Consider the following 18,959-nt stretch of genomic DNA (forward strand, 5'->3'; position numbering starts at 1 on the left):
CACCTCGTATTCGCTTTGCTTTGCACGGCGAAAGGACTTCTGAGGATTTTCTGGAGGATTTTTTGTGATTTGTCAACATTAACAACTCATAGATGATCAGCAGGAACGAAACGCAGAGCTCATGACTGACAGTGCTCGTCAATATAAATGCTCGTTTCAGTTCATAAGGAGTGATTGGAAAGGAGAGAGAAAATCCACCATTTTACTGAAATTTATTTATTTACTTATTTACTTATTTAACTTATTTATTTATCTATTTTAATTAATTAATTAATTAATTTAGTTATTTATTTATTTAATTTATTCATTTATTTAATTTATTTAATTTACCTATTTATTTATTTATTTTATTTATTTATTTATTTTATTTATTTATTTATTGACAACACCTACAGGTGTGTCATAAAACAAAAACAAGATGGAACAGAGCTAGAACTAGAACTTCATCTTAGTTTTATTTTTTTCGTGCCAGTTTCTTAAAACATTTTTTTTGGATTGTTTTAGGCATAATTCTACTAATTTGAACCCAAGTACATATAGACCGAATACAGTGTAATTAAAATTAATTAATTAATTAATTAAGTACAGTACAATTAAAATTCGGTTCGTCTCATTTCGATAACGCAGAATATCCATTAAAATCACTCTTTTCATCAGTATTTAAAGGTGCATTGCGAACGATTTCAAAAAGAGTTCATAAAATAAGTTCCGTTAAAGGCAGCATACCACGAATCTGGGGTGGAACGGATTTCAGGTGGTGTATTCGTATACGGGATAGCGGATTACGGAGAGAGGTGTGGTTCCACTCATTTCTTCCTAATTGCCGTAAAAAACGGCCCCGAACATGCGGCACCGCAAAGGGCTGGCGCGCTCCAATCAAACTCCTTGTGGAAAATAGTGCGCCGGGACGCTCGAAGCCGTATCTTTCGGGCCGTCTTCTACGGCAATTAGGAAGAAATGAACGGAATCACCATCCTCCCCATAATCTACGACCCCGTATACGAATACTTCACCGGAAATCCGTACCACTCCAGATTCGAGGGGTGATGCCTTTAAATCCACAGCACTTCACTCCTTCATTCTACGACACACTCCATCCATGATCAGCATAGAATCGCCTAATTCTTCTGAAATTACGTTATCATTTATATTTAACACAACTGAGGATGAAGTTTACGAAATAATTTTCTTTTGAATAAACGTTGTTAGTGAACGCCTGGATAATTCTAAGAATTCCATGGATATCGTAGGTAATTGCGAATATAATATTATTTGTTACTTAGATCCTACCAATATCGGCAAAATTGGCGCATTCATTGCTCATCATTACGTACTGATTCTGAAACCAGGAAAGTAATGGAGACAACAAGTTAAGTAAATAAAAAACAAGAAAATATGTGGAATAAAACGTGGTTTTCATGTTGAGGAACAAAAAACACGGATACCACAAATTGCGCGTCAGTGCTCAAGCACCGAAACCATGTGGAAGTGCCCCACAACATTCTTGGCGGAACACGAATGTTTGTGTAAATGGCTCACGATAATGAAATATGAGATTTGAAAGTCCTCCTCTATATTTTAGGAAGGGAAATCGAAGAAGTTGATCTCTGAAAGAGACAGGTGTAGCGATGTAATTCATGAATATGGGCGTGATCCCCTTTGTGACCCAAAGAAAAAACGGCGTGTGAAACAACCTTGTTTGACTCGTTCCACCAATGATACGAAAATATGTGTGAGACTTTTCGCGATGTATGAGAAGATTCCCACACATTGTAAATAGGTGCTGTCGTCCAGCACATCGCCGAATCCCATAACCTGTGAGGTCAGCTGCCTGAAGGAGGCATGCAATCTTTCTCAACGACCATTCGTTACGTTACGCTGTACTGTCGAGGACTGTCCAGTGAACTCCAACAAGCCGCTCTATCCAGACTTCTGCGATATCTCTGCGTGCCTTTTGCTGCACGACAGCTTTGAGGAACAACCTGGTGGAGGAACTTGGCTCAACGTCGTCTAAATGCACCTTTGTACGACTGCGGGATCGCAGAGGACGTAAACTCTTGATCGTAAGTGCCCACGCATCTACGGAAATTGCTGAGGACAACAATAAGGAGGCCTTCTGTGATGAACTCAATGCTTTAATGACTAAAATACCCAGACAGTAGGTGGTTATCGTCGGAATCGACCCAATTGCAAAGATGGGACTTGAATCCGATGTGCTAGGAAGATGGTATTATCTAGCAGAGCTCACGTACGATAACGGTGAGCGTCTGGTCGACTTATGTGAACAGATGGGCCTCATCATCGCTTCCACGTTCAAGAGTAATCATTGGCGCTACAACCTCACGTACGGGAATCAACTCTTTTAATACCTGATTAGCAGCGCAAGCGCAAGATGAGTACACTTAATCTTCAGCTCTGGCGAGGAACATTTCTCAGTCAGGTATCCCAAAACCTAGAGCTGTTTGGGAAGTAGCGTTCGACTGTGATCACTATCCAGTTCTCAACTTCAAAGGAGTTCCACAAGAGAAACTGAGGAGATCCTCTTCAACCAAAAATCGACATGGTATGTTGAAAGGCGAAAAATGCAGAACGAATTTCTGCCAATGTGGGTCTATTCATGTTACGGATACGCATACGGACCAGAGAAAAGCTTGGCGATGCGGATTGCTCCACAAAGTGCATCCAGCACGCTCCAAAGGAAGCACTTCCGGTTTAAATGCCACGAAAGACGTTTGACTTCGCATCTGCCGGGACAAGATCCACGTACAATTTGTATCTGTCGCCCGCAGCACTGGCGATTTCAATCGTGAAAAGCGTCTAAGAAGGAAGTGGCGTTGTCGATTGCAACAATACCGTGATAACGAGTGGCAGTCAAGAGCGAAGAAGTTTGAAGAGGCGTGGAAGGACAAAAACCCGCGGCAAACTCATGCTTTACTAAAGCAGTATAGCGGGGAGACGAAAAGATGTTCTCCAGTCTTCAACACTGGCAAAGGAAAGGCTGTCGGTGAAGCAACCCCTCCAATTTGGAGGGAACACTTCAAGACCTTGCTGAACCGGCAAGCACCGTCAGCTCCTGAACTCGAGTACGTTCATAGGCTGACATTTTTGGTGAACGGGGAACCACGGAAAGAGCCGGAGGTTTTGACCCGTATCCAAAAGATGAGAGGTGGAAGACGACGGAAATAGCGCAGGATTGCCGAAATGTCTTCTTCCTTCTGATATTCGTAAAATGACAAAGATCATCCGTTAATTATGGATAGACGAAAAGATACCTGAATCGTGGAAATACCTTATCATAATTCCCCTCCACAAGAAGTTATCTGTCACAGACCCTAGTAGCTATCGAGGAATCTCTTTGCTGCGTGTTATGTACAAGGTTTTGGAGCAGATTATCCTAGACCGACTTATTAGACATCGCCAAGAAACAACGCGCGATGAGCAAGATGCCTTTCTTGGCCGATCTATGACTGATGTTTATTGTTAGGAGAGTGATCGAAATCTGGCAGCTGTATTCAAAGCCAACGCAATTAGTCTTTCTGGACTTTGAAGTCGCTATTGACTCCACTCATCGAAGCCGTCTTCCCAATTCGCTCCGCGACGATGGAGTTCTAGGAAGTTCGTTCGCTTGCTTGGTGACATGAATTAACGAACAGCTGCTGCAGTTCGAACATCAGCTAGGTGTACAACAACGTTTGGGGCGGTAACTGGAGTTAGACAAGTAGCAGTGGCAGGACCCTTACCGTTCAACTTTGCTATCGATGACATTATGCGAAGAACAGTCGATCACTGTCCTTTCGACATCGTCTTAGCACCATCAAGGTTCCCCTTAACTGATCTCGAGTACGCCGACGATGTTGTCGTATTCGTAAATAAAACAGTGCGAAACTTCAACATTTGGTCAACCTTGTATCGAAGCTGGCTGCAGCCTATAGACCACGTCTAAGCCCCGTTGATGAGTTCTGTTACCTGGGCTGTATTCAGCAAAGATGCGCTGCTACCATTTCTTCATTTTACTCCTTAACGAAATGCCTGTGGTCGACCTCCGTCACTAACAAAGTCAAGCTGCGAGTCTATCTATCCGCGATTCCCCCACCATTACGTACGGATCGGAGACTTGGGTAACATCATCTACGGTGATGGCGAAGCTTGACTGCACGGAAAGGAAGTTGCTTAGTCGGTCAGACTCTTGGAAGATATCAACATCATGCACCACACCATCGAAAGTGGCTACAGAAAATCGAACCGAAAAGGGAAGTTCTGGGGTAAGGTGGTGAAAGAGGACCTGAGAACACTCGGTGTGGATAGGCGGTTTAGGCGAGAAGTAAGATTTCGCAAAATATTGAAATGTGACGAACGGATTGACTCAGTGCAGGCTCTCGGAGAAGATCGAGAAGGTTGTGCAGGGCTATGTTCAAGGACGGCGAAAATGTGGGTAATCGCGTCAGATGATGACATCACCTGATTAATCACGTTTGTCAAGCATAACCACAAAGAATATCGTGAACTATGATAAATTCAATACCCCTTACTCTTAGTGAAAAGAATGGGCGGTGTAGCGCAGTCGGTAAGAGGTTTTGCTGTGACTACAATCGATCGGAGGTTCGAATCCGCCCTAGTGCTGATCAGGCCTTTCACCCCTTTGGGGTCGCCAAATTGGTACCAGACTTGTCTTGTAGGATAAAAACACTGATTTGGCATTGGCCCGCAAGTCACGGTAATGGTGTATGCGCGTTCCTAAACCTCAAGCGAGGTCTGAGTTGAACACGAACGCGCAGGCGCATCCCAATAGGGATTGATCAACGCCGTACATTTTATCCTTTATCCTTCAGCGTAAGAGATTCTAAATCGAACAGACTATTTCTGGATAAGGCATCTAATATTGTAAAGTAATCAATCCCACAAGACATGTTCACAGGCGTTCATGTAAAGCTAGTCCAAACTTTACCGAGTTTGTCAGTAGTTTCTTATTTATGATACGAGAGTTAAATATAATGGTGCCATTATTAAAGGCATCACTCCACGAATTTGAGGTGGTACGGATTTCAGGTGGAGTATTCTTATAAGGGATAGTAGGTTATGGAGAGGAGGGTGATTCCGTCCATTTCTTCCTAATTGCCGTAAAAAACGGCCCGGAAGATACGGCTTGAGGCGTTCTCGTTCACCTCAGATTCGTGCAGTGATGCCTTTAAGAATAGGTCGAACACATGTCTCACAAGCTTCTACTAAGTTGATTATTATGTTTCTGATTATTGAGTAGATATCACTTTAACCACGTATAGTGGCCTTCGCATTTTCAAAGATCGGGAATGTTCGCTAACTCCGACACAGATCACCGTTTCGCTTCCGATTACATCGAGATTCAGGTAGTTGTATTATCAAATTCATTGTTGTTCGAGATGGAACACATGGATTATTTATTTCATGATATTTTCCGAACCTCCCCATACGTATAACTACGACTCAGCAAATTATTTCTGCGAAAAGGACGAGAAATTCCTAATACCGTCCTCATATACTTCTCGGTAGAAAAAGATCACATTTCAAAGTGTGACCAATTGATGGATTGCGCGATTGTCATATGATTTCGTGTCAATGCCCAAAACTATTTCAGTGCTCTATTTCCCGTTTCTTAATCGAATTCGATCAATTAATTGTTTGTTTTTGAACTGTTGCAATTTGGAATTTGAATAATTTTCAATAAGAAGCTTAGTGGACTTTAAATACGCATTGATTCGATCGATATACATGTCAACAGGTGAAATTTACTTATCTATTATCACTTTATCATTAGGATTGTTGTCCATTATATAGCAAGGTTATTCGTACAGTGATTAAAATGTTTACGTTATGATTAGATCTTTTTTATCCAATGATTTCGGCAACGGATTGCGAACATTAACGTAATTTTATCATTTTTGGGCAAAATCTCGGGTAAAAACCAAATCCTGAATGAAACTGAATTGAAGTTAGCGGCTATCCTGCTGTATGATTATTGTTTTCATAAGTTCATTATTATCACTTTTCAACGAGTTTTGTGGTCTCGAATGGATTAACATGTGTGTATGTGTGTGTTACTGTAATCGTACTGCGCATACTGTATCAGCGTTGATCACCCTTGATCACCCTTGATCACCTTCGATGATATAGATGATCTGTATGCAGTGAATCTGCATTTTGAAAATTGAAAATTGTTCAAAATTTCGATTTTCGTGAAGTGAAATCGAATCGTCGAAATTCGGCGTCAGATATGATGAAGTATTGATTTTTAAAGAACTGTACATGAGGTTTTTATATGTTTGAATTATTTTGATAATACCGAGTTCTAATCGTTTCTTCAGCGCTTATATTGTAGCGAGGGTTTCACCAGCAAGTGATAGCACGTCTCGTTCGTTGCCGGGTTCCGTGTACGGGGGGAATGGAGGGGGGACGGGGGGACGGGGAGACAGTAGACAGCAGCAGCAGCAGTAGAGGGCCGGTTCGTTCACATCTTGTCGACGCAATCGATCATTCCTATCCTTCTTCTCACACCACAAATCGAGAACTCTTCTCATTCCCCCTCCCCCGAACTTTACACACACACAAACACACACACTATCCAACTGCTGATGAATTCCTTCATTTGGTATGTTCAGTCATTCATTCATCACAATTCGCTTACAATAATTTCCTATACGTTTAAATTCAACTCAAAAATTGATTTTTCATTCTTTTATCACTTTCAAATCACTTCAAATTAGACCGAATTCTCCTTAAACGGCGGTAGTCACATGCGAATCAACACCCTCAATCCGGTCTCTCCTTTCTTTTTCTACGATCAAAAACAAATTTCCGGTTATAAATAGTACTCGTTTCACATATTATGAATGAATTTTGAAATATTTTCATATGATCAATCTCTGGATTTTTAGAGATCGAGAAAAAAAGACTTGCTTCCATTGTATTCATTCAGAAAAAGAAGGGAATAGGTTTAGATAACTGACCGGCTGATTCCATTTTCCACTCAAATTTTTTCCTTTCTTTCTTAAAGTGATATTCATCGTTAATATCCCAAAATTCAATCAATATATACCTTATCCACTTCGAGAAAAAAATGAGTGTAGATCACTGTGAACTCCTAATAGAGTTTAGCTGGAACTTAGCTGTGATTCTGTTTGTCTCTCTCGGACGTTTGGTATCTAATGTTTATGTTTATTTGTTTATTTATTTATTTATGAACCGGATGTGCACAAGGTAGAAACCGAAATCGACCGAATTCAGATATGATCTCGCTTTCTCCCAAATAGGAAGTCCCATGATCTTAACCAGATTCTTCACGTCGTCCAGGAAAATTTCTGGACCTTATGTGGGGTTGTGATTTTTTCTTCGTACATGATAAAATGAGAAGTGATTTCACTTTAATCCCAACTTTTCAGGGCACATGACCGTAGTTGATCGTAACTCCAGTTGTTTATAGCTCATAGTTTGTATCTATGTTTACTCTGTTGTTCTTTTTACAATTCTGGATTTGCTAGCATCCAATTTCGTGAAGTTGTATCGGGCATAGTAAATATATGAAGGAATTAACAAAAAAAAAAGAGTTATTCAAACTTTCCAAAGAGTTAATGTGAGATTTTTCCGTTTCTGAGTCAATGATTATAGAATATTTATCTACACAATGGAAAAATTACGTTGAGTAAATTTTTCTCGTGATTTTCTGTTCACATTCTTAAAGAATATTGTTCATCGTTTCTTTCGACATTTTTTTTGCACGATGAAATTACAATTAAAAAAATTTTGCTGTTAATCCAATTTCGTTTCATTTCGTTTTTTTCCCCGACCTGGATCAAATCCTTTCCACTAACCCACTTGTGGCATTTCCCGTTAATTCCATAGGTTTCTCGCTGCGATGCTAATTTTTGATCTAGAAATTTGATCTAGAAAGATCCAGAAGATATGGTGCACTACGGCAATTTATTACGTGTCGACCACACATTGATTGTAATGGGTCTTATCGTGCACACGGGTGTATTGGTTATCGATTTTCTGTTTTCACTGCAAGAAAAAGGAAAGGAAAGTGGCTGAATATTTTCCGATAAGGAAATATGGTGGCCCGGATTTCGACGGTTTTTTTTCTTTCTACTCTGCGGGACTCTATTGTTGATTTTTGTAGTATTACCGTAGTAATTTTGTCTTATTTTTTCTCCTGTGGTGGTGTAATGTGGTGTTTTCATGTGCTAGGGTCTTAATCCCAGATGTCGTCAAATTTTGTGGGAGGTAAAAAAATTAACAAAGGAAAATCGAAAAAAAGACGACACGATTATCATGGAGCACGCAGTTGTACTTTTCCTTATCTCGTATTTGTACTTGTTATTGATTATTGACAGAATTTTTAAGCTTATTTATTTATTTGTTTATTTTTACATACCTAACGGCCTTCCATGGGGAAAAGAAGTTTCTGACAATGCGATAAAGCAGTTGACAGATGTTCATAAACAAAAATATGTAGACAACAGAAAGGAGAAATCGGGAGATTTTTGACAAAAATTCCACCTGCACCTCAATTTGACCGTGGAAATTTTTCCCACGCTCCTCTTGACGTACTGTTCCCGCTTAGTGAATTACAATTGTCATTTAAATAGATACGTTGCAGATAGTCAGTGGTTTGTTATGGGATTTTTTCCTAATTTTCCTTATACAAAAAAATATTATAGTATTTTTCGGATATTTATTCACCTTCATCATTGAAAATCTCGGAGATTATTGAAAAAATCATTCAACCAATCAAAAACCTCTTTTTCCTTGTAAAAATGAACTACCTCAAATAATTTATTTCCAGTTGAAGTGAGACTTTTCACAGTTTTGTCGAACACTCCGCTTTTATGTAAAGTATTATATTTTGTTGTTGGTTTTCTTTTTTTAATTTTAATGAACTCCTTAGATTTAGTAAGAAAAAACAACAAATAATCCGGCTAGAAGTAAAGAATTATTTCGACGCTTGATTTTCTGAAAGGTGTGCGAGTCAAGAACTGATCTGATCTGAAGTAAAGAATTATTTGGGCGGTTGATTTTCTGGAAGGTGCGCGAATCAGGAACTGATCTGAACTGATAAATGATCAGAAATTTGGTAAATCACGAAAAATAACCGTTGAATAGTGTGCGACTTTTCCTTGAGCCGCGCTGTTAGGAAAATGTAGGTAAAAAAATTATTTTTTCTTCGAGTTTTTAAAATACTAAATTTACGGTCATAGTTACTGTTTAACTGCTTTAACTTTACTTGCTTATATTTGTAGTTTTCTTTCTTGCTGTCCTATATTAACCTCGATTTTAAAGTAATCTGACGCATAGATTGATTGATTATCGTCAAACGTTAAGAAAATCCGGATGCATTGTCGGATGAATTGATTAAGTAGGATAAACTTTGCTTCCAAAATCACACAGTAAGGTGTTAATCGATTTCATCCGCGTTAGTCTACGAGCAGCTACAGCTCCCGTTTGAACGGATTTCTTTGAACCTTTTTTTAGTATGCTCATAGCTCTGTCATCCACGAATCGGTAACGATTTGAAATAAGACTTTTCTCTGCAATTATTTATCTATTTATTCATTTATTTACTTAAAAACAGGCACAGTCTTGTCATAAACAAAAACAAGAAATGACAATATTTACTAGAGTTGCGCCTAAACTTTCAAAGTTAAAAAATCAAATAAATAAACAAAATTAGATAAATAAATAAATAAAGTTGTTTGATCGCTTGATAGGTCGTTCTTTTCCTACAAAAAGTGAGAGGCTACTACGTGAGATTCTTCTTTGGGATCCAATTATTGAGGATGATTGTGGTTTTTCCTACTAGTCTATTCATATGGATCATATGGATCAAAAATCAGCACATGCAATAAAAATGCAGTCATTATCCTCGAAGGCAGGCAGGGAGGAGGAAATTGATGATGTTGAGATCTTTCCGCTTAAAAGTAATGCAGTCTACTGTGCAAATTTTCCTACGAAGCACCTAGTAACGCTTGCAGGTCACGTCAGTAGCCTACGTATTGGTGTCACTTGAACAGGGCGTAGAGTTAATCCCGTTCATTATCGGTCGCAGATGCGTTGCGTGCGCAGGACTGGTGCGTTCTAAGGTGCCTCGTGGGAAAATTCGCACATGAAGACGGTTTTCCACGCCAATTTTCCGGACAGTCAAAGGGAATTTAGCACGCGAACACATTCGTAATCGTAGTCTACGCCACTAACTTTCTATCTTTTTATGAAGGGATCCCTACAATTTGTGGTATGGTGCGTTTAACTTTCTTACCTTTGATAACTAGTAATATAGGGTTAAAACGACATGAAGGACGTTGCAGTTGCGTAAGCGGTTCCCCGTTGATTCTAGCCGCCATCTCCATGACGCCACTTCGAGCGCAGCCGCTTACGTAACGGCCCCGCTCGTCATGTCGTTGTCGAACCGACTATGATCTGGTTCGAATGACCTCAAACGTAGAAATGCACATCATCACCAAATGCGTGTTAATGCGATGCATTCACCTAGTTTTACCCCCGTTTATAGATGACGATGATTGATTGATTGATTTACATTGATTGAACAAAATGCGCTCATTTACATTTCAATTTGTTCCATTAAATTAGTCTATCTCCTAAACTTTTCAAATCTAAGTGTTCTTGATCGAAACCGCATCAACCTCTTCCCTTATACTTAGCTATCCCTCATCACACATAACTTCCTTCGGAACTAACTAGGAAATCCACGATAGATCAATTTTTCTTCTGGATTTGAAGATTTGAATTTTTAAAAATGGTAAGAACATCGTAGGGTTCAATAACAAGATCCTAAGATGTGAAATAAAAGTTTCATCTGTATTGCGTCACGTTAGAGAGCAAATAAAATGTGAATAAAATTTGAATACCCGAAAATCAATCAATTAATTCAATTAATTCAACAAATTTATAAATCTTTATTTTGTGTATAGAATATCTGTAGATTTTTCTTCTTCTGGATCCACTCTGGCGCTGCGTCCACATCTTCCCCAATATCAACCAAATATAAGTTAAAAGATGAAAATTTGAGTGTTTTCCATTTCCCAATCCCTTTGATAACCCCAAATCAAGGAAAATTTTTCAAAAAAAAAAATCTCCAAAATACGGATATGTAAGATATATAATGTCGTCAGTTCTGCCCGGTGCAGATAGTCGCCGGCATCTATGTTTACCCGAGCAACCGCAACCGTCGGCAGTACACGCGCTTCCCTGCCCACAATTCAACGCCTGCCGGATGAACATGGGTACCGGCACATACAGATATATATATATATATATATATATATATATATAGATATATATATATATATAATGAATAATTCATTCTCATTCAATCTAACACTCAATAATTTATTGTGAGTCGGATCCGCAATGAAAATTTTCGGATCTTTCGAGAACACAATTTATTCCACTCACATTACTACTAAAAATTCGAACCTAAAGGAAAATGAAAGGGAAATTAGATTAGAAAGACTAATATTATTTCCTTTCCCTATTTTACTTCATTTCTAGCTGACGATTCTGTAGACTTAACACTATGACGTTTCGTTATACCTAGTGAATTTATAGTTGGCCACTTCCAGAGCCGTGTACGGTAGTCATGGATTCGTGTCGCGTATGTGGAGATGGGAACGCGAAAACACACTATGGTGTTGTCACATGCTTCGGTTGTAAAGGATTCTTTCGCCGAACGTGAGCCGCTCATATTTATTTATTTATTTATTAACAGGAAAAAACATAGTGTTTACATGAACAGAGACCAATCCCGATCAATGAGTTTTTGATCATGATTGAGTGAAGCTATAGTAAGAGTTAAAACGACCTGAAGCATAGTACAGTTGCGTAAGCGATTGCGCTCGAAGCGGTGCGGGGGAACGTAGCGATTAGAATCGAGTGAGCACCGTTACGACCGTCATTCACTGCTGCAGCTCACAATGGTCCCACCACGATCTCAACTGCTATCTCAACCGCGCCGCTTTGAGCGCAACCGCTTACGCAAGTGCACCGTGCTTCATGTCGTGCGTTTTGACCTGTGTGTAGGTTGTAGGACTCCTTACCTCAAGACTTGTTCCAGCCTTAAACGGCCTTCGGAGTACCAATGTCGTCATAATGGTACGTGTGTGGTGGATCGACATGAGCGTAATTCATGCAGATATTGCCGATTTAAGAAGTGCATCGAAGTTGGAATGGATCCAAAAGGTTCGTGAAAATTCTATTCTTTTGAGGTTTTTTCTCACTGCTTTTCGTCTCATATTCCATACGACTTTATTTCGCTCAAAGTAAGGAATTATAAATGCCGTTTTTAGTGACTATAAAGTACGATAATTATTTGTAATCGAGTTTGAATGTGTCTTTTTTTCCAGCGGTCCGTCCCGATCGAGACGCAACCGGACGCCATTATCAGGGAAGACAACGTCGTTCGAAACTGAGCGCCGATGATGAAGGTGAAGTGGATGCGGAATGGATGCGTAAACTTCCCGTCGACATGCGAACTACGCTCATGCAAATCATGAATATTGATCTGATGGTTGGTTTTTTTGTCTGATTTTCATGTCTAACGATATAATGTCTAAGACTTTTTGTGAAATTCTGCGAAAATCACAAATATATACAGCTAACATATTTGTCAAATTTGAATTCGTCTGGATTTTGCTTATTTGAATTCAACTCATAAATATTGAAATCATTCACTGATATAGTTGGTTCAAGCACAGTAGGGAAACGAGTCCTTTAATTTGACGAAATCACTTTTTTTTAATTGTATGGGTAAGTCCTCAAATTTTAAGAGGAATAAAAGATGTAGATGTGGGTACATATGTTTGTCCAAACTACCACAGCACCCTTTCAATTGGGGCAAGATAGGGAGAAAATTGTAGTTATTTGGGACCTGAAGTGGTGAATGCGTTGCGGTCTGTGGGGCGAACATGGATACTAACGACTTTAATCGAAGACTATTGAAAAACATTAACTGGATTTTCTTTTCAAACAGGCATTTCAATCTCAACATTTATTTCTCGGGATTTGCAAATAATCTCTCTACTTGACCATGTTCAGTGCATATATATTGGAATTCTGGCTATGTTCATAAAATTAGATGTTTTAATTCCTATTTAATTTTTCATTTATATGCACAACTACTTACGCTAGTATTAATTTATCTATTATTTTTTAGGTAGGAGGAGGAGATGGAAACATTGATGGTATGCAGCTGTATCCGTTGAATTTTACCTCTATACGACAAGTGTTGGAAGATCCGTCTGTTCTCGATGGAAAACGGACAGAGGTACATAGTCGATTACAAAAAAAAAGAAAAGATACAGGAGCCAGTACTTATGTTTATTCGAATAGCCGCAATGCACAACTGGGGCAAACAATAAAAGGCAGACACGTCGCACTCGTCCGGATAATCATAAGCGCTGGGAGCGATTATTTTGGATCCACCAACATCCAGAAATATTTATTGGGATCCAAGACTGTTGTATGTCGAGCAGAAGACTTTTCGTTTTCTATTAGTGTTACGAGGTTTTTAAATGAAATCTTTGTTTGCACGACATCTCGACTCTTTCGTCTTCAGAAGACTAAGTAGCGGCTGACTAGAACCATTCCACTTTTATCTCATCAGCTATCACACTCTCCGGGTTAATGCTTGGATAATCGTTCGAGGTAATGAGAACGGAAACCATATAAATGCGAATTAGTCTCACGAATCGTGCCATCGGATGTGCGGCTGCTGGTAGCACGTACTTGTCACTGTCAATTGTACCAACGAATGTGTACTGTTGCCTACGATCACCAGCGACGACGCAATATTTGATCTATACACGCACGCAGCATCAGGCGGCGCAGAACTTTCCAGAAATACGCTCATAATGTTGTCTTTCAGATGCGGTATGATTCATTCCGTGAGGTAGAACCCGAAGAGCTTCCAGCAATTGCTCATCGTAATTTAATTTCTGCTATTGATTGGGTTGATCATCTTTTTGACATTATGGATATTCAAAATCTCGATGACAAGGTAAGTGATGCGTTTTACGATTTGAATCACTAACAGAGAAGATGATCAACATCACCGTTTATGGATGTTTTGGAAAATTTCAGGTGGCTACCGTAAAGTATTCATTCGCACCGTTGATGGTATTCTGCTACAGTGTTATAACGGCAAAAACCACAAAACAACAGGATGTTGTTAGTCTTTGCAATTTTGGTCACGTAAAACGAGGCTGTTGTACACGATGGAATGAACCATAGTGGGGATTTTTGTTCCTTCTTTTTCTTTTTTTTTCTTTTTTTTTCTTTCACTAACATAAATTGAAGTTCTGTCCTTTGCTGATGATTTGACAAGGATCATAACTTATAATCTATCGTCAGTAGTCCGATTCTACTTCTTTACTTCCTTAAACTTTGGTAGTTGTCCACATCTAGACTTTTTATCTCTGCGTTTACCCGGTTAAATTTCTGCAATCTTTCCAAATAACGGGTTTATGTATGGATCTTTCGTGGATATAAGCTGAATGTTATGGAATCCTGTTGAATACTATGAACAGAAGTGGAATAGGGCTGTTACTAGGGGTCGTATGTTAGAGATCAAAAATAACACTCTGATCCATATTTCAGGAAAATTAGAAAGTGCGCGGTAGCTTGTCTCTTAAAAGATGAGTATTTAGGCTAGTACTTTCAAAAGCTTAGTATTTCATCGGATTATTTTCAAAAATACATTGAGATATGAGGTGGATGATAATAATAATAATAAAATAAAAGATAGGAAATCAGAAAGTGGAGAATTGTGGGTTGATTTGTAACGATTGAAATGGCTCTTCTTCAGTCATTTTGGCAACCGGCTTGCGGAACGTTCACTGGACGAGCTAATATCACCTTTCCGCCGAATGAATATCAAGGAAGAAGAGAGTGCTTTGATAAAAGCGATTATCCTCACTAATCCTTGTAAGTTCTCCTTTGTCTTTGTTGGAAACTTGGTCCAAACATTTAGAAAAGGACACAAGTGATCTTATTCTCATTTTCTATACACTTATTTCTATGTCCTACTCAAAATTGGATCAATATCTTTGTTTATTTTTCTGTTTGTTTTCAAACGAGTTTATCAAATTGAGGGTGCCAACTTGCGCCAATATAACTTTCTTAAGGCATCATGCAACGAAATTGACAATGTTGGGATCTCTCAATGAAAAGATAACGTTAGGAGCGTAGATGTTGATAATGAGCATGTTCACGTATATTTCTCCTGATAGTGCTGAGAAACTACGTGGCGAATGACCGTAGAGAACGAATCTTCCTACGAGGCAGCTTATAACACCACCCCTGTACATGCGCCGATTTGCTCAGCACCTTATCTATTGTTTTTACTTGAATAAGCTGCTGGGAAGACCTCATCGATTATTGTTCGTCCATTCGCAGACGCGGCTTCTGTACAGGGATGTGGTGTTATGATGTGCATCGTAGCGAAATTCTTACGCGACCGTTTTCCACACCGTTATTCAGAACGATTCGGGAAGATTGACTATGTGCACGCTCACACTCGTGATCCACGCCCCTAACTCCCCTATCGCTTCCTGATGAGATCACAGCATCATGAATTTCATGGTATTCTGTCTTTACTAGAATTCTATATGCTTGGGTATGCACAAAACTGGTATGTTGCAAAACACAGCCTTAATTTTTTTGTCGGTCGTGAAGATATCATAACAAGAAATGAAAGGGTCCCTATACTGGATTGATAGCAGCCTGTCTCTTCCCTTGACCTGTCATCGATCCAAAATGTCGTGGTGTAGGTCACGTACACCTCTCATCGACATTCCCTTGATGCCCACACACTAATACACCTCATATCTCCTTTCCTATTCCATTCATTCTTATATACGCTTATATCCGGTTACGGTATCGTGAATAGAGTTAGATGGTTGGTCATAATCATACGAAGGTACGTTACCAATCAAAGCACTCTGATTATTCTTCTTTCAAGAAATCCATTTCAAACAAATCGTATTGTACTGCGACTTAGATATCAAAGGACTATCGGCGGAAGCATCCGAAGCTATTGCTGATATGAGGGATAGAATTCAGGAGACACTTTACCATGTGGTCAGAGAGACCCATCCTAAGGAGGTGGCGTCATCGCGGTTTGGAAACTTGCTGCTATTCATTCCGAGTGTTATGGTTAGTTCTCTTTTTTAGATCTTTATATATATCTACTTATTCGTTTTTTTTTAATTGACAATAAGTAGAAAATACTTCTGACCCCGAGTAGTACTGACTGTAGAAGACGAAGTCTAATCAGCGTACAAATTCTTCATCAAGCTGAAAACAGCCGCTAACTACACATTTTGCACATCAAAACTCTACTTAAATAGAATCCATATTTAGATGCTCGGAGCTCTGGTTTGCGAGAATCTTCAAGTCGTTGACTCTTTTGGACATATGCCAGATCTACTAATGCACGATGTTCTTCGAGAAATTATCGTCGAAAGAAATCAGCAGAACCAAAATTCAAATGTGCGTTCTACGTCCGATTTTAGTAAGTGAATGAATTGTTATTAGAGTAATAGGTGGTGCACGTTACAGGAAACGTATGAAGATTCGGATTCTCGTCAATTCGAAACTAGTATGTTACATTCGGCTTCATCGACATCAGTCGAGTCTCTCTCTAACTATAGCGGTGTCTATTCGTACGAAAATAGTGGTCAAGGAATGCCCTATAAGTAGGTAACTATTTTTTCGGTTTCATAATTTTATCTTTTCGCTCTGATTTTCATATACACGTAGTCATGACGTACGATTTGTGGCTTCGAAGTTGGTTTCAAGTTTGGCAAGTCAATTTCTCGACTAATTCCTATCCTGTCTTAGATTTGACGAGAAATAAATATGTGTATGAATAAGACCAGAAAAAAAAAACTAGCACAGAGTCGTAAATAATCGATACAGTGGGAGAGTTCCTTTCCCTGAGTTCATATAAAGAATGTTTCTTGCATCATCACCGAATGTCTTTTAGATTATTAATATAACAAATAAATCATTATTGAATTATATCGTTAGGACAGATTTCTTTTTTGAAGAAGACGGTTGTCACAATTTTGAAGCCTTACGGTAACTGTGTATAAGCATTAAAGTGAGATATGAAGATGCTAAATTTTTTATTTACGTATTGATGAGTCTTGTGAACGCTTTCATATAGGTTACAAGTTTTTACTAAGAAAACATATTGTGAAAATTAATAAAATCTTTCCCTTCACACGAAAAGTTTATTGCCTTTATGACAACCAAACTTCAGAAATCTCTATGCACATGCTCTCAGTACTATGTATGAAAATCATGAGAAAATCACATGTAAGAAAAATGTAAGGAAAATTGAAACCGCCCATGGGTCCGGTTATCGTTAAAGTGATTCGAATAAGTTCAAATGTATCGATTAGCCATCTCATGTTTTTCGTGTAATTGTATCTTAGAAAACAGAAAAGATATTTTCCAGCTTCTCAAGCAATTCTCTTCCCTCGACAATGTCAAATTTCCAAGTTGCCATCAACAGTACCTCATCGATGCCCAACTTAGATCACATGCCAGAGTGTGATCCAGATTATAACATCACTCTTACACCCGATATGTACTGTGGTTAGTCTCATTGATGGATATTTTCACCTTTAAACACTCCACATTTTCATAATTCTTTCTTATTGTATCTCAGATATGCGTCAAGCAATGTCATTAACAAACAACATGGACACATCGGTAGATGTTGGGCACTTGAACAGGAGTAGCAATGATTCCGTTCCGAACAGTCCAGGGATAGATTCACGACCTTCATTTTACATAGAGAGCAGTCGTCATACATTCACAGTTACAACAAATGTGGATAACAGGTAATTTATCTAAATTCTCCAAATTTAAGTGACTGTTTTCATTGGAAAAATTCATGCGATTACGTGGTAGCTACTAGTTATGTTCTATTTTAGTTGCCGGAAATACCTCTTGTATTGTGTCATCCCATTGATACTGCAGTGATCTATATTCCTTTTATTTTCAAAGAATATTGAAACAGACAAAGCTTTTCTTCAATTTCAAATATGTTCTGTTTCATTTTCTTCGATCCTCCTCCATCTTTTTACTAGACTTCGAGTGCTGCATCCCAAAAATTGCCCGTCTTGCAAAATTTGTTCACTTGTTCCATTGAAAGGGCATTATTTATGGAGTGAAGCATTACATTTGTTTGTCATTCGTGTTGAAATGTTCATTTGCCAGAATCAATCATATTATATCGTTTATCGTTTTAACGTTTTATTACCTTTCGACTGGATGTTTTAGGTTACCATCGTATCAAGGAATGCCATGTCAGAATAACTCAAACTCAATCCATCAACCAATGATTATTCAAGAACAAAATGGGCAACCGCATCAACAGCATCTATGCAAATCCAACTCCCTTCCTCTACAATACTATGATTGTGACCAATTCAACAATCAACAGACTATGGAATATGACGATGGATACTATCAATAGCAAGTCGAAAAAGTGACGACTACATAATATTGTATAATATACAATCAAATATGGGTTTTTTCTCGTGAACAACACAGTTATTCTCATGAATTTTGAGATTTTTAGCTATAATCGTGACAGAACAACCTTGTGCTCGGTGCAGTTGACAGTGACCGTAAGTGACAGCGGTCGAAGCGGCGTCGTGGAGCTAGCGGTTGGGGCCGAAGTGGGACCTTCACTACCTCCACTCGGGTTGCAGAAATGAGTGGAACTAGCTACTATCCCCTTCGATCCTAACTGTACCTACTTACCTCCTCCGTTTGTGTCTTTGTTGGGTTGTCAATTGTGTGTGTTTCTCTCTACGTCTTTACATGCTGGTCGTTGCATCGCGACGCTACGCAACTGCACTGGGTATCAGGTCTTTTGTACCCGACTATATACTGTGTGTTGT

At 38.9% G+C, this 18,959-nt stretch overlaps 1 protein-coding gene across 4 annotated transcripts; it reads left to right on the top strand.

The window, feature by feature from the left end:
• Window positions 1-2,195: 2,195 nt before the first annotated feature.
• On the top strand, window positions 2,196-18,529 carry RB195_016735 (uncharacterized protein; the record flags this gene model as incomplete). Of its 4 annotated transcripts, XM_064183411.1 has the most annotated exons (16): window positions 2,196-2,259; window positions 2,414-2,563; window positions 2,975-3,083; window positions 11,593-11,715; window positions 12,098-12,222; window positions 12,387-12,550; window positions 13,196-13,306; window positions 13,907-14,038; window positions 14,122-14,270; window positions 14,846-14,964; window positions 16,040-16,194; window positions 16,402-16,530; window positions 16,600-16,736; window positions 17,504-17,643; window positions 17,717-17,891; window positions 18,334-18,529. In XM_064183411.1, the coding sequence occupies 16 exons, from the start codon at window positions 2,196-2,198 to the stop codon at window positions 18,527-18,529; spliced, it is 2,178 nt and encodes a 725-aa protein (XP_064039292.1). The 4 variants fall into 4 exon arrangements, with proteins under 4 accessions (XP_064039292.1, XP_064039293.1, XP_064039294.1 ...); XM_013441629.2 differs by lacking the exons at window positions 2,196-2,259; window positions 2,414-2,563; window positions 2,975-3,083 and having other exon boundaries at window positions 11,624-11,715; XM_064183413.1 differs by lacking the exons at window positions 11,593-11,715; window positions 12,098-12,222; window positions 12,387-12,550; ... (8 more) ...; window positions 17,717-17,891; window positions 18,334-18,529 and having other exon boundaries at window positions 2,975-3,186.
• Between the last annotated feature and the right edge of the window lie 430 nt (window positions 18,530-18,959).

This window comes from Necator americanus, chromosome II, assembly GCF_031761385.1.
Source record: "Necator americanus strain Aroian chromosome II, whole genome shotgun sequence".
Lineage (NCBI taxonomy): Eukaryota > Metazoa > Nematoda > Chromadorea > Rhabditida > Ancylostomatidae > Necator > Necator americanus.